Genomic DNA, 27,186 nt, shown 5'->3' on the forward strand with positions numbered 1-27,186 from the left:
TAAGTGCTTGTAATGTGTTTGAAGAGCAGCTAAAATTCGTTCATTATCCTGACAAGCCTCCCCTCCTGCATCATTGAGTTCTAAGATGGTGTTACTACCCCGAGCAGTCCGCACCGCCATAGACAGTTCTCTCCCTGGTCTCTCTCCCTCACCATATTTGCGAGCTATCCAATATTTGTTTCTAAAATTCACTTCCCGCAGCGCCTCCTCCTCATACTCCCGAGAGTTTGGTTCGAAACTGTTGGTGCGCATGTCCTGTACCTTCCCTCAATATCTGTCTCTCCAGTCCTTTCAGTTCTGCCTCTAACTTACGTATCGTGCGCTGGGTATCTCGTAATACCCCAAAACTTTTGGCAGTACACCACCCCCCGAACTGTGACCTTGGAGGCCTCCCACACCGTCTCAACACTGTCCACCGTGTCTTTATTTCGAGGAAAAAAATCCTCTATGCTTCCCGTAGTTCTTCGCGAAAGACTGTATCTAAGAGGTCAGTTGGTTGTAGCCGCCAGGGACGCCGGGGACAATCATAGCCCGGCAAAGCCAGCGTAATCAGGACCGGACAATGATCAGACTGAGTCCTGGCCAGATGTCTGGCGTCAGTCACACCAGGAGCCAGTTCAATCTCCCCCACAATATCACATATCTTCCAGCTTTATCTATTAGGTGATTCTCGAGTCTCCTGAGGCGGAAGCCGGGAGTGAACCTCTGATTTTAATACTTATGCTGTGTGATAACTTGCCATTTTAACTCACTTACCCCTGATAACGAACAGCGGATCTAGCGCTGCAACGAGTCCTGCACTTCGCCATCACTGAGAGCGAGGCGCCACGTTTGACACGCCCACCTCAGCTGGCCACGCCCCCTTGCTACCTTATAAGTGCGCGCAGCTGGTGAGCGCGACACAGTGATTCTCGAGTCTCCTGAGGCGGAAGCCGGGAGTGAACCTCTGATTTTAATACTTATGCTGTGTGATAACTTGCCATTTTAACTCACTTACCCCTGATAACGAACAGCGGATCTAGCGCTGCAACGAGTCCTGCACTTCGCCATCACTGAGGGCGAGGCGCCACGTTTGACACGCCCACCTCAGCTGGCCACGCCCCCTTGCTACCTTATAAGTGCGCGCAGCTGGTGAGCGCGACACTGTGATTCTCGAGTCTCCTGAGGCGGAAGCCGGGAGTGAACCTCTGATTTTAATACTTATGCTGTGTGATAACTTGCCATTTTAACTCACTTACCCCTGATAACGAACAGCGGATCTAGCGCTGCAACGAGTCCTGCACTTCGCCATCACTGAGGGCGAGGCGCCACGTTTGACACGCCCACCTCAGCTGGCCACGCCCCCTTGCTACCTTATAAGTGCGCGCAGCTGGTGAGCGCGACACTGTGATTCTCGAGTCTCCTGAGGCGGAAGCCGGGAGTGAACCTCTGATTTTAATACTTATGCTGTGTGATAACTTGCCATTTTAACTCACTTACCCCTGATAACGAACAGCGGATCTAGCGCTGCAACGAGTCCTGCACTTCGCCATCACTGAGGGCGAGGCGCCACGTTTGACACGCCCACCTCAGCTGGCCACGCCCCCTTGCTACCTTATAAGTGCGCGCAGCTGGTGAGCGCGACACTGTGATTCTCGAGTCTCCTGAGGCGGAAGCCGGGAGTGAACCTCTGATTTTAATACTTATGCTGTGTGATAACTTGCCATTTTAACTCACTTAGCCCTGATAACGAACAGCGGATCTAGCGCTGCAACGAGTCCTGCACTTCGCCATCACTGAGGGCGAGGCGCCACGTTTGACACGCCCACCTCAGCTGGCCACGCCCCCTTGCTACCTTATAAGTGCGCGCAGCTGGTGAGCGCGACACTGTGATTCTCTAGTCTCCTGAGGCGGAAGCCGGGAGTGAACCTCTGATTTTAATACTTATGCTGTGTGATAACTTGCCATTTTAACTCACTTAGCCCTGATAACGAACAGCGGATCTAGCGCTGCAACGAGTCCTGCACTTCGCCATCACTGAGGGCGAGGCGCCACGTTTGACACGCCCACCTCAGCTGGCCACGCCCCCTTGCTACCTTATAAGTGCGCGCAGCTGGTGAGCGCGACACTGTGATTCTCGAGTCTCCTGAGGCGGAAGCCGGGAGTGAACCTCTGATTTTAATACTTATGCTGTGTGATAACTTGCCATTTTAACTCACTTACCCCTGATAACGAACAGCGGATCTAGCGCTGCAACGAGTCCTGCACTTCGCCATCACTGAGGGCGAGGCGCCACGTTTGACACGCCCACCTCAGGTGGCCACGCCCCCTTGCTACCTTATAAGTGCGCGCAGCTGGTGAGCGCGACACTGTGATTCTCGAGTCTCCTGAGGCGGAAGCCGGGAGTGAACCTCTGATTTTAATACTTATGCTGTGTGATAACTTGCCATTTTAACTCACTTACCCCTGATAACGAACAGCGGATCTAGCGCTGCAACGAGTCCTGCACTTCGCCATCACTGAGGGCGAGGCGCCACGTTTGACACGCCCACCTCAGCTGGCCACACCCCCACGACGCCCTTCCCCTCAGACATAAATTATGTGCCTCGCAAGGAAGCGCAGCGGACGGGCGCAGCGGGCGCGCCGTCAGCGCGCCGAAGGCGCGCCAAAGGCAAGCCCGTCTGGGCCCGTCCGGGCCTGGACCGGGCCCAGGGCCAGACCCCCTGCCTCTTCCACTGATTCTACCCGCACGTGTTGGACCAACACTCAACTACACCTACTAAACTCCACCTCGTGCTCGGCTATCACCCGTTGCAACCCAGACCACTTAGAATCAGTTCCCTACCACTGCGCTCATTGCAACTTCACTCTCCCGCCCTACCAATCTTGCCTGCCTCCTCGTCTCGCACCGCAGCCCCCCTCGTCTAACCACCGGACTCTGAAAGCTGACTTGATCAATTGCCGGTCTCTCCCCCGCCATGCCAACGACATCTGGATGTCTATCTCCTCAGACGAGTGGGATATTCTATTCCTCACTGAGTCCTGGATCTCTGATTCCTCCTCTCCGGATATCTATCTGGCCATCCCCCCAGGATACGATATAAAGTGCATGAACCGGGCTGGTGGTAAAGCTGGAGGCGGACTAGCCGTCATCCTCAAATCCCATCTTCAGCTGACTTTCACCAAACTCACTAACATTGGTATAATTGAAGCCATGTACTTCTCCTTATCTGACTCCGCGGCAGTCATACTGGCTGGCACATTAGTCTACAATCCCCCTACCGCCACCTCCCCTTCTCTCACTGCCCTCACCCACCAACTGGCTGATCTATCCCTCAAACACCAATATTTCCTAGTCCTAGGTGACTTCAACCTCCACGTAGACAACCCTCTCTGCGTGAAGGCTAACAATCTGTTGGAAACTATGGAAAGCCTGAACCTCAAACAATTAGTCAACGGTCCCACTCATGTGGCTGGTCATACCCTGGACCTCATCTTCTCCAACTTTTCGACTATTACAGTCCTCTCACCCCTCCCCCTCACTTGGTCCGACCACTATCTTATCCCCTTCTCCCTGATCCTAGGTCGGAAAACTGTCCCCCTGGTCCCCAGGAAGGAGTTGGGAAGAAAGTGGCACAAGGTCACTTGTACCACCTTGGACCCGGTATTCCACTTCCAGACGGAGCACCTCTCTTCGGATATTGATGGAACTGTCTCTAGGCTGAATGCTGCCCTTGTCAATGCTATTGACTCCATTGCTCCCCAGAAAGTAATAACCTCCACAAGATCTCGACCCTCCGCCCCATGGTTCTCTACCTCCCTCCGTGAGGAGAAAAGCAGATGCAAAGCACTTGAACGCAAGTGGAGACTAAATTACGACCCTGAAGCTAAACTTACCTACAGATCCACACTGAAAGAATTCCTCAAACAAAAAAAAATCGCTATGAAAACCCATTTTTCTTCTCAAATCACCAACGCCAAAAATTCATCTAAAACCCTCTTCACCATCGTCAAAGATTTTATCAATCCACCGGCTAGAGCCACTCAGAACACTGCGAGTCAGGCTCTATGCGAGGGACTCTCAGATTACTTCCTCGATAAAATAAATAAACTCTGTGTCTCCTTCCCTAAAGGGCTAGTCCCCCTGCCTCTCCCCTCTAGCCCCCCTGCTTCTCCGTTTCTCCTCTCCTTCAATAAACTCAACCGGGACGAGGCGATTAGGTTACTCACCCAGTGCAAATCCGGCGCCCCCACTGACCCTGTCCTGGCGAAACTCATGGGAGAACTGGCGCCGTCGCTAGCCTGCGCCTTCCTCTCCATCTGGAACGCCTCCCTACACCATGGCTTCTTCCCTACCACTTGGAAGGAGGCCTTGGTGATTCCTATTCTAAAAAAGGCGGATGCCGACCCCACGGTTTTCGCCAACTATCGCCCCATCTCTCTTCTCCCCAAACCCGCAAAAGTCCTGGAAAAAGCCGTTCAGTTGCAACTCACGGAATATCTGGAAAACCACTCCCTACTGCACGATTCGCAATCCGGATTCAGAGCGGGATTCAGCACTGAGACGGCATTACTGGAAGTATCAGAAACCATTCGGGAATGCGTGGACAGGGGCGAGGAGGCCATGCTGGTCCTCCTCGACCTGTCAGCAGCTTTCGATACGGTCTCCCACCCCATCCTCCTCGACCGACTCAAACAGATTGGCATTGGCGGCACTGCCTTTAGCTGGATCGAGTCCTTCCTTTCGGGAAGAAGTCAGAGGGTACTGCTGCGGCCCTTCAAATCGGATGAAAAACCCCTGTCTTGCGGCGTGCCCCAGGGCTCCGCCCTCAGCCCCCTGTTCTTTAACGTCTACCTTGCCCCTCTGGCCGACGTTGTGGAGTCCTACGGAGTCAGGGTGGTCTCCTATGCTGACGATACTCAGCTGGTGTTCTCCTTCAGAGACCACTCGGACTCCGCATTCACCAACTTCCGCCAATGCCTCAACAACATCAGTGTCTGGATGACTGATAACCACCTCCGACTAAATGCAGACAAGACGGAGGTGCTGTTCTTCAATCAGAAAGATCCCATCCCCTCTTCTTGGTGGTGGCCCACGGCACTTAATCCTGCTCCCTCTCCTGTTCACTCTGCACGTAACCTGGGTTTCCAGTTTGACGACTCCCTCTCATGCAAAACTCAGGTCAATAAAGTGACCTCTGCCTGCTTCCTGAAGTTGCGCATGATCAAAAAAATACTTCCCTATCTGCCTCTGGATTCCCGCCGCACAGTCACCCATGCCCTCATCACGTCCCACCTGGATTATGCTAACAGCCTCTATGCTGGTGCCCCCCAGTATCTGTTAGATCGGCTTCAGATTGTCCAGAACGCGGCGGCTAGATTGATTGGTAACATTCCCTACCGTCAATCAGTTTCCGCGTATCGTAAGGAGCTTCACTGGCTTCCAGTGGCCAGCCGTATCCAGTTCAAGATCCTTACCCTTACCTACCGAGCCATCAACGACCTCGGACCCAACTACTTGAAAAAACGTGTCTCTATATCTCGTTCCATCAGATCCTTGAGATCCAATGACCTCCGCCTCCTGATCTCTCCCCGTTTTAGACTATCTAGAATGGGTGGCAGAGGGTTCAGTGTCATTGCGGCAAAATGGTGGAACGCTCTGCCAATCGATCTGAGATTCTGTCCTTCCGAATCCATCTTCCGAGCCAAACTCAAAACTTGGCTCAAAACTTGGCTCTTCTCTGGACTCTGATTTCTCCCTGCTGCTCCCCATGTTCTTTATTCCTTATTCCCCCCTAGAGACTCAGGATCTAGCGCTGTGCGCTCTATAAACTACATAAAAAAAAAAAAATACAAAAAAAAATTAGTTGTCCCAAGAGTGTGAAGGGAATTGTTCGATGTATCAAGATAGCTGTGCCTCTAGCATCGGACAAGTAATTAGAAAACACCCTGACACCTGCCCACCTGCTAGCAAAGGAGGGATTGGTTTGAGGGGGTATATGCGTCTCCTGTAACAGTACCACATTTACCTTATGTCTATCTAAGTAGGCTAAAACTTGTCTGCATTTGCGAGCATCCTTAAGGCCTCGTATATTCCAGGATAGTACTGTACAATTGTTTGTTGATGATTCACCCATCAGGAGTAAGCATGATATTTCTGACATACAACCACAATGTCCACAACAGTTCTGCTTCCTCCCATAGTCCAATACTGTCCAATATTTCCTCTTGTGCTTCCATAATCAACATAGGAGCCGGATTCATTTCCTTCTCCACCCCCACCCACCGAGGCCCCCCAATCGAGCCACCAGCCCCCTCCCCTGCCCCCCCTTCCACCCATGTCCATTACATATGTGATTGCTAGCGGGTACGTCTCTGCCCGAAGAGCTCTGCAAGATGGCAGTCGATTATTCCACATCTGACAGTTGCAGTTGAGTAGATTCAGTTTCTGCTGATGCGGCGGCCTTTCGTCTTTTCAGCTCTTTAGGTAACTTTTCAACTGATTGCGTTGTGGTGTGGATACTTTGCTTTCCCTGGTGTGTAATACGAAGTCGCGCCGGGTATAGGAGAGCGTAATCTTCCTGTTCCTGTCAAAGCTTCTGCTTCACCCCATTAAACTTCCGGCGCTCTTCCTGTACGCGAGCAGTAAAATCCGGAGAAATGGTAAATTGAACTCCCAAATAGTTAAGCTGCCGTTTGTCCCTCGCCACCTTCAGAACCACATCATGATCTCGATAATTCAACAGGCGAGCTATTATGGGGCGAGGTGAGGCTCCGGGAAGTGGCCGAGGTCCCAACGTTCTGTGCACCCTTTCCACTATAAATTGAGCCGATAGGGCACCCTCCTCTGTGATTGCCATGAGCATCTTCTCCACATACTGTTCAAGACGTCCCGTGTTTGTACTTTCGGGTATTCCCAAAATGCGCACGTTATTGCGGCGGCTTCTGGCTTCGATGTCCTAATTCTTCACGTCAATTATATGCATGAGTTTGTCCATTTGGGTCATAGCCGTTTTGAGCTGTTCTGTGACCTCTTCAGGGTCGGATATGCGTTGTTCCGCTTCTTTGAGCCTACTTTCGTGGCCAGCAAGTTTTTGGGATATACCATCGATACGGGTCGTTAATGTGTCCATCTTCGTCGCTATAGTTGCAAACCCTTGTTGCATTTCTGCTAGTATTGTTTGTAGCTCTCCACCCTTATCCGTGCTTTTCCCAGGCAGCATCTCCTCCTCAGTTGGTACTTCTTCAGTTAGAGCTTGTTTGGGAGCTCGTTTGTTCTCAAACGTGAGCCGCGGTTGGTGGGGATCAGGACGGCCCATACTGTCACCGTATCGTCGATCCTCAGTAGACCAGGTACACGCCTATACAGTACTTATGCAACACAAGGTACACAATTGTAGCACCCTCTATAGGGTATGTGGAGACTGAGAGGGGGCTCTCTCCAACCACAGTATGTAGAATGTCAACAGGGGACGCGTTCAAGAGCGACACGGCGAGTCATCCAGGCACAGTATCGTCGTATGTCGTAGTTCTCCTTTCCCCAACAGGAGGTATCCCAAGTACGCAAATCCCCTTAGCCAGTCCGTAATGTGCTTGTACCCTGTCAGTAGTGTCGCCGCGACCTTTCGCCTTTTGTTGTTCTCTGGGCAGAGAGCAGGGCAATGATGACCCCCGGGGAAAAGTCTCCAATTCAACACCAACCTACATATCACGTACTACGTGTGGGATCCAACAGCCTTCCGCGTCTCCTTCAGCAATGGCCTGTCTCCCTTTGCGCCCACATTCCAGTGTTCAGGCCTAGCTACCCTGTGCGCGGTGTCTCCTACTGCTATATTATGCGCTTCAGCTACACCTCCAGTGGGTCACAGTGTACTCTCCGCTTTCTGTAGTAGTTCTCTATGCTGATCGCTGCACTCGTATGGCCTCCAGGCTGCTCGCCGCCATGTTACTTAGCCCCCTCAAAATGCCTTCTTTAGCATGCACTCCCAGCATATGGGCTATAAACTCCAGTGATGTGGTGATGGAGAGTCCCAGCCCCCGCCGCTATGTCCACTCTGCACAGTTCACCCGTGTCTATCGCCACTGGCAGATTTAGGGTCGTTATGGAGCTATCTCCAGTAGCATCTTACTTGCACATCAGCAACATGGCCGCCGCCATGGTTCCCTCCTCAACACCGTTGTTGCAGCTGCCGCTTATCTTGCTGCTTTCCCAATGACCAGACGCCGGTCAGATCTCAGCCCACTTCATCCGTCCAAGCCGCGAGGTCCCGACACCTACCGCCGTATGGTGAGCGTTGTTGGGGTCTGCAAATGCTGTGCGGCCTATGCGCCTCGTGGGCACCACGGCTCTCGAGTGGTTGCTGTCACCCGGTCTCGGCTCCAGTCGGGTCCCTGATCGCCACCGCTGCAGCAGTCTATGGCGCGAATCAGACTCGCATCCGTGACACCGCCCGTCGGACGTTCCGCAGTCGTGCACACACCAGTTCCGCCACCTTTTCCCACCAAATGTGGGTATTTACAGGAACATACTTTAAGGATAAATGTAATACAGGCTACCGGACTGCGGGAGCCTCGTTAGCCGGCGACCATTCCGCAGTTGCGCCACCTAGCGCCCCCAACACCAGGGCAAACAAATTAAGCCTGGAGATCACAATTGGCAGTTACACATGAAGGTGGCACAGGGTATCTTCTGACAGTGGGGCGAGCCTTGGCTCGAACGCTTTGCCAACGCATAGAAAGAGCAATTCCTGATGGATATTTCTACCTTCAGATTCCTCACCTTTTGAATATCCTAGATGTCAGACTGATTCTGGCAACTTTTCAGTAACTCTCTGCGCTGATAGGGGGTGCAGGGTCCACCTTCAGAAACAAACTTCTCATGACGTCCTGAGAAAAATTGTCAACATATGTCAATATTTCCAAAATTCTATGAAAAATTTGAGGTGTGGTACAGTATGTCACCTTCTAAATGATCAGGGTTTAAACTGTGCCGTGATGGGCAAAGTTCCATCAAGGTCCCACATGACATCTGCCTATTGCACTTAGGGGTCGGACCGCAATGTAGAGGCCTGCAGTCCCTCTCAGAATATGCATCCAAAAGCCATCAAGGAACAGGAAGCCAAGATGTGTATGGCCTAAGCCAAGGCTGAACATCAAGTAAAGTATAAGTCCAGACCGAGCTCAAAGACCCCAGAATCGCCACCCTCCTTGAAGTCATGGAAGCGCATACTTAAGAAAAAGGGACTACATGACTCCAAACAATGACCCTCCTCAAAAGATAAGTCTAAAGAGTGCTCCTCTCCTACACAACAGTCCTCTTCAGAACAAGAACTTGTGGAGATACCCATGGAGAATCTGGTGCCTGTGGTTCCTATGGACAAGATGCCGGCTCCAGGAGTCGGGAGTAGTATTGCATCGTCTCTTCCGAGAAGCTCTGTGCCTTAGGTCTGGGGTGCAGCACCATCTGATTTGGGTCATAGACAACCATCTGACGGGTTTAATAAATGTGCAAGAGTACAGTGGCAATCTGCATCCTCTTGCTGATCACGAGTGGAGACTGACTTCATCCAGCACATCTTCAGCCAATATTGTAGTTCTCTGGTGAGTCTCTTTGCCACTCATGACAACACTGCCTGAATTTCTGTGCCCTCCAGTACCATTGCCAGGAGCATTGGGGGATGAGTTTGGCTTGAAGTGGAGCTTTCAGATTCAATATGCATTTCCTCCTATACCCTTGATAACTCTGGTTTTGAGGCAGATCCACCTCAATTTTGCCCTACCCATTCTAATAGTCTCTGGCTGACCTTGAAGGGTGTGGTGTGAAACCTGATGCACCTCTCCCTCTGCCCTCCGCTCCATATTCCTCCCGTTAGACCTACTCTTGCATTTGCAGAGGGAGGTTCTGCACTCCAGCCTCCAGAGCCTGCACCTTCATGCCTGTATATTAAGTGGGGTAACCTGAATTCCTTTTCTTTACCCCCTGAAGTGGTAGACACTGCCTGCAGAAAACATTTTCTGGCAAATTGCTCTATCTTCTTGGATTCTATTTGATGGATTTGTAGGGAAATTGCCTGGAAAGAGCTTCGAGGAGCGGAATGCCTGGGCTACAAGGCCATATAGTGATGGGTGTGATGACAGAAACGCTGGGTCGCCTGCATGTTGGTGCAATTACACGGTGCAGAGCAATGGAAGGCATTGGTTTCTCCCAAATAGCTAAAATGGGCTTAGTAAGAGCTTCATTAAAGGGTAAACCACGTTCTGCAGCATGGGAAGTGCCATGAAGTACTTCAATCAAGGTGTTTGCTTTGGTTTCCATGGAGGGAAGCTGAAGATAAAATGTATCCACCACCTTTTTAATAATGGTCTGATAAGAAGTTACCTCTGGTTGAGGTAGTCCCATTCAGGTGAAATGTCTAGACCACTAGCGTCCTTTAGTCCTTGAAATTCTGGATTCTTGGTTGAAGACTGCCCTTCTCCGTTTCTGGACAGGGATTTTCACTGGGGTCAGAGTCACCTAAAAAGAATCTTCCTTCCTCTATGAGGTACTGCGCCTCCCTTCTTGATTGTTGTCGTGGAGGAAATTCCATTACAGGCAGTGTGTGCTGTCTCATCGGTTGCGGCTCTGGAGGAATTGGCTTAGGATCTGGTAGAGTTGGTTGTTGTGGAATTCCACCAAAAAAGTATATTCTGGGAGATGGAGTAGGTTCATGAAATGGTGTACAGACAATTCATTAGACCAGGGGTCCCCAAACCGGTCCTGGAGTGCCTGATCCATGCCAGATTTTTGGGATATCCCCATTGAGATGAATGTAGTGATTTAAAAAATCTGGCATGAATCCGGCCCTCCAAGACCGGTTTGGAGACCCCTGCATTAGACCCTCTTCAGGCCTGATTATAGGTTAATTTACGGTTAGCCCTTTTACTTGCTCAACAAGAATGTGCATTATGCATGGTCAAGAGCAATTTATCAGCCTTTCTCCGTCTCCGGATCTACCATTCCTCTTCAGATACCCCATAATCATAAGGTTTTTGAGATGTCTCTTGGCTAAATTTCCTCTATCGCCATTCATAATTCCACAATGGGACCTGAATCTCGATCTAACTTTTTTTGTGTGCTTTGTTTGAGGCTTTGCACAGTTGCCATTTGCGACTGCTTACTTTTAAGACAGTGTTTCTCATTGCCATTACGTCGGCAAGGCATCTTAGTGAATTTCAGGTGCTAAGTATAAAAAAACTCTCCACTTCTGTTTTTTCCACAACAAGCTGGTTCCCAGAACCATTGCTACTTTACTGCTCAAGATGTTTACACTCTTCATCTAAGCCAATCCATAACCTTATTGGACTTCTTTCCCCCTTCACATCCCAGGAAGGAGGGAGAGGCTCAAGAGAACGGTCAGCTTCTATGTTTACAGTACTAAGGAGTTCAAAATTGAAGACCAGCTGTTCATCAGGTATGTAGGCAAGCTCAAGAGCAAGGCAATACACAAGAGGAAATGATCATGTTCAGTCATTTTGTGCCTACAAATGTGCTACGCCTTAACCCACAAAGAGCCACTGGAAGGCATCAGTGCTCATTCTGTTAGCGTGGAGGTTTCTACCTCTGCTCTGGCACGAGAAGCCCAGTTGCGGGAGTCTGCAAGTAGGCAACTCTGGCTTCCCTCTGTACCTTTGCAAAGCAAACTGCCTAGATTTCCAAGTGCTAAGTGAAGCTCTCTTTGCATTTCAGTCCTACAGGGTTTCCTAGTGTAACTAGTCATGTACCCACCTCCTGGTCATGTACTGCTTGGGTACTCTATTCAAAAGGTGAGGAATCTGCAGGTAGAAGTATCCATCAGAAGAAAAAGTTAATTACCTTCTGTAATGGTCTTTCTAGTGGATACTCTATCCGGCGGCAGATTCCTCACCAACCCACCCTCCTCCACTTTTTATGACTGATTGCTAAGTAAATTTTCTAAATGAGATTCAAATTCTGTACATGATACTACACCTGAGTCAGCTGATGTTGTTCTCTTCAGTTTGCCTTGAAGTTGCGTACAAATGAATGGGAAACCGATGTAAGTATGTCAATGGAGGTGTTATATGGCTTCAATGATGTTACAAAGCTGCCTCTTCTTGCGCTGAAGTGGAACCATGGCTCGCCTACTAACTCGTAGGCTTATTGAAAAGGTGCTGGATTCTGTGTGACGGCTGGGAGATTAGAAGGTGAGGAGTCTGTAGGTAGATAGAATATACCCCAGAAACATAGTTACCAAAAGTAAGTACCTTTTCTATCAGCACCTCGTGAGCTGGAGTTCCCAAGAAGGCTCTCTCTCTGAGATGCATTCCGTCTAGAGTGGAGCACATGCCTTTTATATGCCTTCCCTCTGCTATCTGTCCTACCCCAAGTTCTGAATAAGACCAGGAACGACAGGGCCCACGTCATTCTAGTAGCTTTGGTTTGGGTCAGGAGAGTGTGGTACCCGAAACATTTGAACTTAAGCATCTGCCTTCCATCATTCTGCAACTTCAGGAGGACGTGCTGTTGCAGCAGCAAGGCACGGTCCTGCACCCAAGCCAATTCATCCTTCCTGTTCTTACATGCATGGAGATTAGGCTGTGATTGTTGATCCTCTTCTTGAGGTTGTGGATATAATTTTGGCAGCCAGAGATTCTTTAATAAAATCTGTATATGATGGGTGCTGGGACAAATTAGAGGCTTGGTTAGGTTCTTTCTAAATGGACCCGCTGCAAGCACAACTTTCAGATGAGGTGGTGTTTCCTTTTTTTTTTGTTTGTTTTTTTTTGGTTCGTAAGAGCTTTATTGACAGTTTCAAACAATATTCTGCTGCATGCCTACAACCCTGAGGCCGGCTGCTTTTTATAAAAATTACTTTTCTGGTATCTATTACACAGCTGTTTAGCCGACAACCTCCGGTCCGGCAGCAATTTAACTAGGATGGCACTACATACCATATTTTCTCTTACTTTTGCATTTTCTAACAAAACTCAACTTTTGACTCAGTAGTATTACAAACATGGTTTATCACCGCACCCAATTGTGTAATGTGTCTCTTGCGGCCAGTCTAAGCGCCCACATTGCTCCTCCCTGCTCTAGGTATCTCCCCCTGTATCTGCCCTATTGCGTAGTGTCCTCCAACCATTCAACTTTACTCCGGCCTGATTTCAAATATCGTTTCTCATCTCTTCTCCTCCTCCTCATCTGAGCTTTCTATGTCGTCCTCTTCCAGAGGGTCACATATGAGCTCTCCTTTCGTACACAGCCCTCTCAGTCACCATAATCGCGTCCATATTTCTGCACCATTGGGCCCCTGCGCCTCTAGGAAATCGCTAAATCGGGAGGGACCAGGAGTTGGTGTTCTAACCGGGAATCTATCTTGTGTGTTATGGACGACCGCGTTGAAGTCTCCCCCTATTACTAAATCACCCTCTGGGAGTTCTAGGAGGAACCTCCCCAGATCCGGAAACGCAATTGTATGCAACGCCGGGGGTATGTAGACCGATACTACCGTCAATGGTTTGCCCTCCCATTGTCCATGCACAGCCGCGAAACGGCCCTGGTCATCTGTTTTGGTAAACTGAAGTATGAACGGGGATGATTTTCGCAGCAGGATTCCCGTCCCCCTTGATCCCGAGGTAAACTCAGAATGTACTATCATATGATAACCTTTCCTATTTAACGCCTGGCTTGCCGTGCCTACTAAATGTGTCTCCTGGAGAAGAACCAGGGTTGGATTCGCTCTCCTAATGCCCTGTACCACTAGTCCCCGCTTGATTTTATCCCCCAGGCCCCATACGTTCCAGGACATGAGCTGTAGTGGCGTCACTTGTGACATCTGGAGGCCTCCCTGCAGGGAGTCAACCTGTATGTTGTGTGCCATGTTTCACTAGGAATGCAGCACCCATGTGCGCCGCATGTAAGCCTTCGCGTGGCCGCTTGTGTAAGACAGTCTTTGTGTTATCAGTTTCCATGCATCGTATGTTCCTACCTTGAGTCAATTCGTTAACAAACAACACCTCCCGTTCTGAGGTGTGAACGTCCATAACTACCCCCTCCCTGCCCTCATTCCACACAGACTTGTAACTGCCCGCCCCCCCAACTTAGCACAGTGCTTAACCCATCCCTCAAATAGAATACTTGCTTGTTGAGGTGAGGAATACCCCACAGTCGGCGGCCTCTCGTACTTTCTTCGGAGGTCCCTCGCCCAGTGTCCAATGGCAGTCTCTTAGGCAGCTCTCAAGTTCAGAAATTGTTCTTTACCCGCCGGTTGGTCATTGTTCCGTCTCAGGGTCCTCCTCTACCCTTTCTCTCCCTGGTGAGTCTTCCCTTTCATCATGCCCCGGAGTCCGAGAGCCTGCTCGATCCTTTGTGTGTCGGTCATCCTGTGTCCTGTTCGATCGGCGGGGGTGAGTGGCTGGTCTCCACCCTTCCAGCCAGTCTTGAGCCATTTCAGGAGTATCGAAGAACCAAGTCTTGTTATCTGCTACTATTCTCAGCCTGGCCGGGAAAATCATTGAGTACTGGATTTATCGTGACCTCAACTCTCTTTTTACTTCCAGGAACGTTCGTCCACGCCGGGCGACCTCCGCCGTATAATCTGGAAAGAAGGCCAGTGTCGCGTTTTGCAGCTTAACAGGAGGAGACTTCCTCGCTGCCTGTAGGATGGCATCCCTGTCACGAAAGTTGAACAATCTTGCTAGGATGGGTCTCAGAGCTGCTCCCTGTTTTGGTCGGCCTCTCGGTACTCTATGCGCCCTCTCAACCGAGAAGAAGGTGGACAGGCCTCTAGGCTGTAGTTTTGTTTTAATCAAGTCTTCTACGAATAAGTCTGTCGCTTCTGTGCCTTCGATTCCGGAACTACCAGGATTCTGATGTTGTTTCTCCGGGACCGCCCTTCTTGGTCATCAAGCTTTTCTTTCAGCCCTTTGTTCTCGGCTGTTACACGTTCCATTGCTCTGACACATCTTCCACCAACGATTTTGTGACCACCTCTAGCGAGCCCACCTTCTCCGATATTTTATGGAGATCTGCTCTTAGTAGGGTGATCTCAGTAGAAATCGAGCCCACTGTGGTCTGAACCTGTGTCAACGTTCGCATAACATCATCCAGCGTCGCCTTTTTCCCTCCTACCCCGTCCGCTGATTTTCCGCCGGATTGCCTCCCCTCTGGTGGGGAGGACGCACCCTTTTCATAGGCATATTTCTCGAGGCGCGCTTGTGTCGTGCCACCTTTGGCGCCCTTTCCCGCCATTTTGGCGTCTGCTGTGGCGTGTCGTATTTAGGGTTCTCTACAATGTCTTATCTGAGGTCGGCGTGTGTCAACGACCCCCTCCAGTCGTTGAATCACCAGTGACCACTCCTCTCTGGTTCTGTCGTTCAGGAGATATAATTCAAGCAAGCAGGCCACTTTATTCAGTTCTTGTCAGCACACACAAGGGCCAGTGTGGGATATCTCTGATGATAAGGTCCCAGGGTCGTTCACGGAGGCTCCGTTAATCTCGACCCGAATGCCGTAGTATGTACGTCCCCCAGGCCCTCGTAATAGCACCGAATTCTACTTGGGGCTGGTTGATGCGCTGCAACCCCTGCGGAGGTTGCCGTGTGTCGGGTCACCTGGGGCTCTCTTTACCGCCTCTTACGTGCCGCCTCGATTCTCCCCAGGGCGCCGATGTCGCCCTACATGTATGACGTCCGGATGGGGTAGCACGGCTCGGGGTCAGTATGTCTGGTCCGGCAGCACCCTCCCGATGCTGCTCTCATGTGCTGCGGTGCCGGGGAGATCACGAGTTATCGCCCATTGCTAGTGCCATTTTCGGGAGTCCTCCTCCAAATCAGTGAGGCCTATTGTCTTTCGGCCGCTGCGCCTTACACTTAACCCCTTCCATGCTCATGACGGAACGGATCAGTCATGAGCGTCGGTTGAGCTGTGCTCATGACGGAACCGTTCCGTCATGAGCCGATAGGCTCATTAGAACCTTCAGCACAGCGCGAAAATTCACGCCGCGCTGAAGGGGTTAATTAGACCACCCTACCCTGTAATGAAGTAGGAAGGTCCTGCACTCCCCAAGTGCCGTTCGCCTTCCCAGCAAAATGGCGGGTTGTTCTTTACTGCGGCGCACCTCTGGAGTCTCTGTGCCCGTAGCCTGGTCACACTCTGCGGAGCCCTCACCTCCTCTGCGGCTCCGTTCTTGCGTCTGCTCCTTTGTGCCCCTCCTGCACTCTCTGTCGGCTGGGTCTCGGAGCGCCGCAGCTCCGCTTCCCGGTAGTCTGGCACTTCCGGTCTGTCTTGCCCCGGCCACCGGCACTTCCTGTCCGGCTCCTCAGGTACGCTAGTCCCCGGCCCACAGTAGTCGTGCAGACCTCAGGAGCTCCCGGTGAGAACTCTACCTCCCGGCCATCAATTACCGCCGGAATCACTGCCACTGACACCGCCCGGTCCTGGGCGTCGGGTACACCCCAACAGAAACCTGTAGTCCCACGGATGAGTATTCGGATCGTTGGAGAGGCCGCTCTCACCACAGAGCTAATCCTCTAAGCTGCCGCCATGCTCGGCTGCAAGCCACGCCCCGTTTGCTTTGTTTTTGCTCAGATCTGGGAACGGTTAAAGGTTACCTTTCTGCCCCTTTGGATTTTTATATTTGCTTGACCAATCATCCTTGTTTAAATAACTGGGTATGATGCGTTTCTTAAAAGGTAAGAGACACAGTGGGATTTAAATCTGGTTCTCACATTTCTAATGTAAACCCCCTTTGAGTCACTAACCAGTTGCCCATTGTGCTAAATCACTTAAACAAATAGTCTTCCTTGTTGCGATCACCTCTGCACGCCAGACGAGTGAACTTCAGGCTCTTTTGGTCCAGCCACCCTATTCCTCCCGACCTCCTTCGCTTCGCCTCATCCCCCAAAAGAAGAGACAATTCATCATTTTGATCCCAAAAGAGCACTCATTAATTTTTATTGATTTTTACCAAAGAACATTGTGTGGATGATTAGTGATTTGTGGAGTTCTCTGGGGAGAAAGAAAACCGGGCATTACAGAAATGGACCATCTCTCGATGCATATTGCTCTTCATTAATTGATCTGATATACATTGGCTAAGAAACAGCCTTCAGAATGTCTAAGGGCTTACTCCACCAGGGCCAAGGCAGCCACCACTACATTGTTACGCGGAGTGCCAGTCCTGGATATGTCGGGCATCTGCGTAGGCATCAGTGCACACTTTCACAAAGCACTAAGGTCTTAACAGTGTGGAGAAGTGTGGCTCACTGGTTAGAGCAGGCAGACCCTGAAGCAGAGGTCAGACCCGGGACCAGGGTTCGATTCCCGACGCGGCAGGGTGTTGAGCTCAAATGTCCACGGACTTGATAATTCTCGCTTCGGTGCCTGACCTAATCATGGATTCACACTCTGCAACTCTGGGCATTAAGCTTGCTTAATCTCCACAACGGCCCCCCGCGGCGGGATGCCTGGCTTTCACCTTGGGGATGCCCTGTAGGGGCTATCTCACAGGGAAAAACCAGGACGGGTTCCCAAGGCAAGCGCGGAGATAACCCTTCGGGGGTCGATTCTGACGCTATATAAGAAATATAATAATAATAATAATAACAGGTCTGTTGAGAAGGGCATTTTGCCACTATGACTGTGGAAGATCTCTCTTCAAGTCTTGCTCAGTCTGCGGACAAAAGAAATTCCATACTGATGATCTTAATGATCAGTACATTTATTGCCTTTATCCCACTTGTAAGGCATCATACAGTGGCATCTGCATGGCACTTTCAAAGACGCTTAAGGACAGAGAAAGAAGTTTGTCTCTTTACTTGCTGGAACAAAAATCTTATAAAGGCTGTGCCCACCTCCTCTGGTAAAGAATCCATGAAAATTCCTGCACTATGTACTACCACGAAGGCTGAACAACAAAGAAAATGTTTGGAACTTTCACAGCAGGAATTTACCCCAAAAGTGTGCACAGATTAATCATCCAAACTGTCAAAAACTAACAGGAACTTCTAATCTGTGTAACAATGTATAACATTGCACTTAATATGGTCACCAAAATTATAAATAAGAATTTGTGAATCTTGAACAACGGCTTCCTGAATCTCAAGAAACTGATGTTCTCCCACATAATAGGATGAAGATTTAAGGCCATACTAGGCCCCTACGCAGGAAACCACAGAACATCCCCACCACTCGTCCAGGAATTGTAGCGTCTGTCCAAACATAATTTACCAAAAGTGTGGTTTTGGGGACCAACCGCCAATGGAAACTTTGACAGTTCACCTATTGTAGCACCTCCCAAGTTTTTCATGATAAGCTGTCCTTGTAAACTGCCAAGTCGCAAAATCAAAACCAGAATATGTGAACACAGAAGTAACTTAAGATGTGGCCGCAGCACGACCAAATTGTCAACACATTACATTTGAAAGGGTCACAAATTGACTGAATTCAACTGGGTGGTATTAGAAAACCTACTAAACCTTGTTCACAGTGAAAGAAACCTGCTCAAGAAGGAATGGCTATGGGTCTTCAGGCTTTCAACACATATATCAGGACTGAATGACAATATCCTATGGGGACAGTTCACTCAGCGATAACACATCCTTTCAAGTATTCTTAGGTACTAGTATCCTTTGTCCGTTCCTCGACGGAAGAACCCAGGGAGTCCGCCTCCCCCCGTTCCGATCCTCGGCCACCGAAGTCATCTGTGGCGTTCCGCAAGGATCCTCTCTCAGCCCCACCCTCTTCAACGTCTACATGAGCCCTCTCGCAGCCATCGCACACCAAAACAACCTCAACATCATCTCCTACGCTGATGACACCCAGCTGATCCGCTCCCTCACCAACGACCCCGCCACCGCCAAAGCCAACCTCCAGGAAGGAATGAAAGAAGTCGCGGAATGGATGAAGATCACCCGTCTGAAACTGAACTCAGACAAGACGGAAGTCCTCATCCTCGGACCATCTCCCTCCGCCTGGGACGACTCCTGGTGGCCCCCTTCCCTGGGCACCGCACCCAAGCCAACGGACCATGCACGCAACCTGGGCTTCATTCTGGACTCCTCCCTCGCGATGACCAAGCAAGTCAACCTCTTCTCGTCCTCCTGCTTCAAAACCCTGCGCATGCTCCGAAAGATCTTCCGATGGATCCCCACCGAAACCAGGAAGACGGTCACCCAGGCCCTCGTCACCAGCCATCTGGACTACGGGAACACCCTCTACGCTGGAACCACAGCCAAACTCCAGAAAAGACTCCAGCGCATTCAGAACGCCTCAGCACTACTCATCCTGGACATCCCTCGCCACAGCCACATCTCTGCCCACCTGAAAGACCTGCACTGGCTCCCCGTCAACAAGAGGATCACGTTCAGACTCCACACCACCGCACACAAGGCTCTCCACGACAAGAGGCCCGAATTACCTCAACAGACGACTCACATTCTACACACCCCCCCGCCAGCTGCGTTCCGCCAGCCTCGCCCTCGCCTCCGTCCCACGAATCCGCAAATCCTCAAATCCACCGTCGGAGGAAGATCCTTCTCCTACCTGGCAGCCAAGACATGGAACTCCCTCCCCACTCACCTACGGCTGACCCTGGACCATCTCTCCTTCAGGAAACAACTCAAGACCTCGCTGTTTGAGCAGTAGCGACCCCCCCCCACCCCCTCAGCGCCTTGAGACCCTAACGGGTGAGTAGCGCGCTATACAAATTCTGTTGATTGATTGATTGATTGATTGATTCTTTGATGAATGATTTAATGAAGATGTACATCTTGGAGAAATGGAATTACAAGTAAGTAGCTTTTTGTTCCTTTATAGCACATAGTAGGCGCTTGCAGGCAAATCTCATATGATGCCAGGAACTCTGCTGTACCTTTGTAAAACCGAGGTACTTTATTCTTTATAATGCCTGGCATATCTCTGAAACTTGGTCTGACAGCATGTGTTTATGTGAAATGCTTTTGTTTGGTTTGTTTTCACATAGTTAAGGAGGCAAAGCAGGTCAATTTCGGGTAGGCCTTTGGATTTCCTTTCTGACCAGCATTTTCTTGACCACACTCAATTCTGCTGTGCATTTACAACATACCCTTACGTTTTATTCCATCATGTGACCACCAGTATTTTCAGTTTACCTAGTTGAATATGCTGGTTCGTTGCCTGGTCGCCATAGCCCCTACTTTTTTTCATTTTTTTTTCATACGCCATGCTCCTAGCTCTCCTAGAATTAAACTGAACGTTATTTGCTTTAATTTCAGACCCTGAAATTGGTCCTTCCTAGTATTCTCCAGATGTCCTATTTCTGACCTCAGATACTGATTTTCTTATCTTGATGCTTTGCTAATAGGATAGTGTATGCATTTGATCTGTTCTGTAGGTATAAAAGATGTCCGTTGACATTATCTTAGTCTTTATCAATATATGTATATTTATCAGATATTGCATTGTGTGAATGTTTCATGTTTGGAGCTGTAATAGTTTTGTGAGTTTCTGCAACTTATTCTGTAAAAATAAATGACAATCTGATTCCCTTTTTCTGTCTATTTTGTCAGCACATTGATCAAATTATGAACAGTCATGGAAAACAGATCATGCAAGCTGTAACACTCATTCTAGAAGGAGAGCACAACACAGAGGTCAAAGAGCAGGTCAGTTTTAACGCTTATATATTGCTATTCTATTAGAACTAAATAGGTACAATTGAAGTATCATGATTCAAAATTGGCAAAAAGTTGTGGACTACAGATTGGACTTAACAGGGCGATATATGGAGTCTGAGGTGGCCATAAGGAAGCCTCTTGTTTTCTATAGTACATGGTCTCACTGTTTCAGTGGCAAGACAGTGTGTCCATCAGTTCGAGGTATTAAGTAGAGTGTTGTTTAAATGATGCTTGTCAGGGGGAGTTTTAAGTCACGAGGAAAGTAGGTAGGTACACCCAGTGGCGTAGCTAGACCTACTGCCACCCTGGGCGGACCTGAAGTCTGCCACCTGGTGCAAGTAAGAGCGAGGGTTGGGGTGAGTCGCAGCCGTCTTGTTCGGGGGAGGGGTGATTTGCAGCCGATGGACGACTTGTTCTCGGGGGATTGCGGTAGTCGACAGACACTATTTGCATATCACCCCCTCCTACAAAAAACGCCACTGGGTTCACCATGTAGACAAACATCTTGGGTGTGTGCAATTTTATTACTTCAAATAAATTTATGGGAATTTTCTGAGCTGTTACATTTCACATGTGTTTTGTCAACTTTTGATTCTGGTGGGAACTTTTGTGAGAAAGTCAGCAGTTGAGACGATGTGCGCCAAATTTCCTTGATCTAATTGCTTCTTGTCCTAGTTTGGTGCACACCCACTTCGAAATTAGGTTTCAGATATTACCAATCTTAATTTTTTACTTGAATGATCAAGGCAATTATCTGATACCTTAAAGGAAGGTTTTCAGCTCAGTAACTTTTTTTGGGATGGATACTTCTAACCTCAGATTCCTCACCTTTAGAATAGCACCAGACTGGATAGATTCAGAAGATTTTTACAGCAGTACTCCAGCGAACCACTAGGTGGTGTCTTGCAGCTCTGCGTTGACTTCAATCTGCCCCGGAAGTAACAAGCTGCATATAAGCGCCACCCCTGTGCGTCGACACCAATTGCTTTCTTTTCACACCATTTACACAGATCCGGAGCTTGCTTCTAACTTTTTCCTCATCCCCGATGAGTTTTTTCTTGCAAAATTCTGTTTTCTAGTGTGCAAGGGAACTGTGTCCGCTCTTATAACTACAAGGTTTTTACCTTGTTTGGAGTGTTGCAAACAAATGACTGTAACATATCCCCAAGAGGTGTACCTCTTGTGTCTGTGTTTGGTATTCAAGTCCAGCAAAGAGTGTGCCTTTATGAACCCGAAGGTGTTCTGGGAATGCAAAGCAAAGCTGTATGGCTTTTCTTGAGGCCATGTTGTGAAGTTTGGCCCTCTTCCGGGTCCATCTAGAGTGCCCTTGAGCTCTCTGTGCCATCTGTACCTCCTTACCTTGCCTTGGGTTTTACTCTGACACTAGAACCGACTTCTAAAGCTTCAACAAAATCAATGCCATTCCTTTTACATTGATGCGGGCACTGACACTTGTAATGCTATCCCACTCAGAGCTAAATTTATCATAACCCTGAGCGGGGTTGCATCCTGAAGTAGTACTGAGACACCTGCCACCAGTTCAATTAGACTTAGACAGAACCATAACTTTGACGTGGAGCTGCACCCCAATACTCCCCAATACTCCAAGAACCTTTTGGTTTAGACTATGATTGGAGCCGTTTTTGGGGATGACAGTGGAGATGAGGGGATTATTTTCCCCAACATTATGATGATAATTTCTACATGGACCTGCAGGAGGCCAGTGGGTTGAACCCTTTCCTGGACACGGGTTGTGTTCTCCCCTGTATGCCCCAACGGAAGAGAGGGCCTCCTTTGCCACGGTAATAACATGTAAAAAACGAAATAGGGTGTACCCTGCTTAATAATTTCCATGATGCTGGGGTGACCAGTAAATTAGCAGACTCAAGAAATGTCCCATGATCAATAAGTCCTGGGCTCACTTTGCTGTCAGCTACTCCAACGTATTTCTGCATGACGCCTTTTGGACTGTTTAGAATGTTTTGGAAAACATTATATCAGATAATTGAAGTGCCCTACAAAACTTTTGGAACCTCATCAAGTCCTAACGCTGATCCCTAGAAACAATCAAAGTGGGACCAAAACTTCGACAGACGGGAAGCCTTGTAGGGCAGTACAAAGCCAGGATCTAGTAATATAGCAGACCATTATTTTGAAATATTGCGAAGGGCACCATTTTTCAATTACATGATCCCTAAAGCATTCCGTCTTCCTTCTTCATGTTTTTTTCAACTTTTTAAAATTCTGTGTTAATATGTGTTGTGTTCACGGTTTTTAGTAGGAAGGTCTGATGGGGTTTTTGTGTGTCTCCAGGCAACCCTAATTTTTTTAAACAGCACCCTTCATCAGAAAGTTTGGTGGTTCAGGTTTCCACCAGATGCTTGAACAAAGTGAGGTAGTCGGAACACAGATGTTCTCCTCAGCCATTCTACCTCAACAGTCACTCAACACCAGCTGTTTGCTGGGGAAAACTACTTATGCCCTATGAGACATGATAGGTGATATTTTGCCAGCAGTCCCCAAGGAATTCCGTCCCAATCTGGCTCAAACCATCCTGGATAGTTAGGATGATGCAAAATTCAAAATCGGGCATGGCCTGGATACTACTGACTTCTTGGGAGACAGCCGCCGAGAGATTAGGTGCATTAAGGGGGGCCGCGGATGTCGAAATACACGCCGCGTGAAGGAGTCCCACTCTGTCTTCCCTGAAGGGGCGTGACTATGCCTCCAAGGAAGTTTTTTATATATCCCTACTAAATTTGTAGTGGGTAACTCACGGAAATTATCCGGATACTTTACACTGTATATATTTTTCACATTTAGAGCCTCCCGGGAGGGAACGCCTTAGCGCGCGTACACCACCGGAGGACTTTTTTGTAGGTCCTGAAGAATGCTGAGCTAAATGCAAATTGACAGCAGAAACATGTTGACCAACACTTGTTTTTGATTAGGATTCCGGTTCCTTAACTAAGAACCTGAGGAGTCCGTTCACTTTGTTTTGATCCAATGCAGGTTGGCCATTATTAAAGATTTTTGTAAAGGCACAACCTCTGCATTTTTTAATATTAATACACTTACACATTCACGTTTAGTCACCTCCTAATTTGGGCACTGTTGCACTCACCACATCCTGCTCCGCTGTAAGCAGGCGTCGTAGCACGCTGGGGAGACATTCGGTCACCCCAGCGGGGACCTAATGATGAAGCATGTCACCAACTAGTGGTGAGTGAGGGTCCTTCAAACAAGTAAGGTTCTTTTCCCTCCTTCTAACACTGGGTGACCAGTAATCCCACTGGTTCCCTTCTTCGGAAGAAGACCCAATGGGCATACATAGGGAGATTGAGAGTTTTCGCTGTGTGCATGCACGTGTGTGAGTATTGATCACGCGTGCAGTACGCAGCGGTAATAACATTTAATTCTCACTAGTTTATTTCGATAGCACTTTTTCACAGTCACTCCTTTGTTAATATATATTGGATCGAGGTACAGGAGTGCCTACTCATGCCCTTCCTCTCCTGTTGATACTGACAGTTGGCACTGGTGTCATGCTTTGGTCATGATAACTTCAGCGCGTCTTTTGATTGAACTCCAGCCTCTCTCGATGCAGGTGAACGCCACCTCTTTCCATAATAAAGTAGCATTGAGGACCAAGACAACCTTTTTGCCAAAGGTTGTGGCTTCTTTTCACATTGGGCAATTCATCACTCCCCAACGTTCTTTGCTTTGCCTCCTCCCTCAAAAGAGGAGGACAGACTGCATCAGGTGGGCCGCAAAAAAGCCTTTTAGCTTTTACAGCAATTGCAACAAAGACCGTTTAGTGGGGTTCTCTGGGACACAGACTGGAAGAGCAATGTAGAAAATGACTCTATCAAGGTAGATAGTCCTTTGCAGTAAGATCTGCTGTGTATTTGCTAGGAAGCAACCTCCAGAAGGACCGATGGCCCATTCAACTAGAGCGAAAGCTGCTACCACTGTGTTGGCATGCTGAGGGCTGTTCTTGATCTGTCAGGCCGCGATGTGGACATCAGTGCGCGTTTTCACTTAGCCCGACTGCCTTGACAACCAGGTCTGACAGAAAGGCCATTTCTGGCTTTCGGTCTTGCAGGACTCTGATATGAGTCCTGCATCGGAGTCCATTGCACAGACCTACTATCCTGATAGGTACTGCTTACTTACTTTTTGTAACACTCTTTCTGGTGGATATTGCAGATTCCTCACCGCCCTTCCACCTTCCCATTCTCTGAAATTGCCTTTTTCCCCATCTGAAAAGGTCTAAACTAGAGCTCTTCACGCTGGTGCCTTTGATTATTGTGGTGCGCTTATATGTGGGGTGGCACTTATATGTGGCTCCATAAGCACTCCGTGGCTGAACAAATACATTGTGAAGTTACATTGCACCACCTACTGGTGCACAGAAGCATTGCGTTTAAATCTTTCAGATCCACTCCGACACCTGGGGCTATTTTAAAGCCAACTAATCTGCAGTTAGTGTATCCACCAGAAAGAGTGTTACTGAAAGTAAATAACTTAATCTTCATTCTCAAAGAGGAAAGTAAAGGGGTTCCATTACTAGTAGGAAATGTATGGAGGGTAATGGACCAAGAGGTTGTCCTGATCCTAGCCATTGGTGATATGTGGATGGCTCGGTATCAAGCAGTCCAAGTCGGGACCAGACCAAATTGTTTCAGAGCCTAGTCAGGATAAAAGGTCAACTCTCTGTAGAAAAAATTACTTGCAGAAGAAGGCTGTGTACCTGTTGGAGCCTCACGCCTTTCCAGTCTTCAGCGTAGTGATTTCTCCTATCACTTCCTCACACCTAATGGGCTCCTCAAGTAGTGACACTTCGGCCTCCGAAAGGCATTGTGGTTCAGGGGCCTAACAATTGCAGGCTTCTTGCTTCTCATCTGTAGTCTCGCTCTATAAATGCCACTATAAAATAAACCATTTAATTCTGTTTTTTCTGTATAATCAAGAGTGGGCCTTTCTACATGGTCACTCACTCCACTGTACTGCAGAATACTTTGGCACTCAACTTTCTAGCTAGTAATCACCCCTCTTTATTGCTCACAACATAGTATCTTTGTTTTAACCTGATCAGTTTATACTGTTGTGTTTCCTCATCCATCTCTCTGACCTGAGCCCTGACAACTTGGACCTTGCACCGCAGTGTCATAGAAAGAGTGGGCTTCCTTCCACTGACTACTTCATCTACTTTTATGGAGTCCTCCATAGATGAAATAAGGAAATCAGACTGTGGTCGATGATCCCAATATGGCCACTGGTGGTGTCTGGAATATTTATGCCAAATGTATGCAGTGAACTAGTCCAGCATATCGTTTGTTTGCTGCCCAATAAATGATGTATTTATGGTTGTCTTAATGATGTAATTGGCAGATTTCTATAATCAGTAATCAGTGGTGGGACGGAGAGTACTTTAAGGTCCAGCACACACTCCCCTTATCTCATAATCATATAATAAAGTGTACCAGTACTTCATTATGTCGGGAATCCCAACTAGGTATCCATGACATACCTGGTCATGATAAGTATTCACTTTATGGAGCAACAGTCCACACCCACCCTAGGGTGGTATGCTTCATCATCAACCTTAGTTCCTCATGAAAAGGTTTGTTTGGCATTTTTAAGGAATGCTATTACACGAGTGACATCTGTACTGTGACTCAATGGAGGGTCATGAATGAATATATTTTTGACTAAGATTGAATCGGAGCAACTGCCCTAGTTGCATATCCTGTTCTGTTCAAGATACATGAGTTCCTTATGAACATTGTTTTGTGCTTCTTAGCTCCTCATTGGGCATAGAGCTGTGATGGCCAATGGGTCCCCACAGCGGGGGCTCTTTTCCGGAGATCTGTTTGATTCTGCCTTTCTGTGGAACTCGGGAACCTCCTAGTAATGTGTAGGGAAGTGTAACATTTAAAATTAGGTTCGAGGCATGAGGGCTGCTGAATTCATATCTGTGCATAGATCGCCGCCTAGTGTTGGGTCCGGATGATTGCACATTGTTGTCCTGGAAGAGTCTTCGAAGTATCACGAGATAGGTGGCTCCTCCCCTTGACTACAGTGCGCATGGGCATCCTCTCCATCCCCAGATTGTTTTTTTCTGCCATTGGGTTCGGATGTCTAATCTCTTACTCCAGTTACTTAACTTGTACTCTTCTGTTCCTACGGCCAAAAGGCCTTTCTTAGCGTCGGTATTATTTCGTTCGGTGCCTGGCCCTTTCGGTTCTTCGATCGGCGTCGAATAAAGACTCTCGACGACTCAGGCCCAGACTACATTGACGATGGAACGGACCCCGTTTAAGCGGTGTCCTGTGTGTAATTCCAAATATTCGAACTTAGATGTGCACCCAGTGTGCAACGCCTGCTTGTCCCCCGACCACGACGAGTCGAAATGTTTCGCCTGCTCAAAGTTCCGTTCTAAAAAGACTATCAAACTTCGGCGCGCGGCGAGGCAGTCGGCCCAGCAGTCGGCTCCAGCACCTGCAAACATCTTCGATGCCGGGGACGAGGAACTCTTCCAAGATGAGGAAG

General features: G+C 48.7%; 1 protein-coding gene across 10 annotated transcripts in view; it reads left to right on the plus strand.

The window, feature by feature from the left end:
- Window positions 1-27,186, plus strand: part of ARMC8 (armadillo repeat containing 8) — a 702,262-nt gene that overhangs the window by 476,509 nt on the left and 198,567 nt on the right. For all 10 annotated transcript variants that reach the window (XM_086955494.1, XM_086955495.1, XM_086955496.1 and 7 more), the window contains exon 18: window positions 20,524-20,619. In XM_086955494.1, coding sequence (XP_086811620.1) covers window positions 20,524-20,619 — 96 coding nt within the window. The remainder of the gene's footprint in view (window positions 1-20,523; window positions 20,620-27,186) is intronic.

This window comes from Lissotriton vulgaris, chromosome 2_1 (genome assembly GCF_964263255.1).
Source record: "Lissotriton vulgaris chromosome 2_1, aLisVul1.2, whole genome shotgun sequence".
Taxonomy (NCBI): domain Eukaryota; kingdom Metazoa; phylum Chordata; class Amphibia; order Caudata; family Salamandridae; genus Lissotriton; species Lissotriton vulgaris.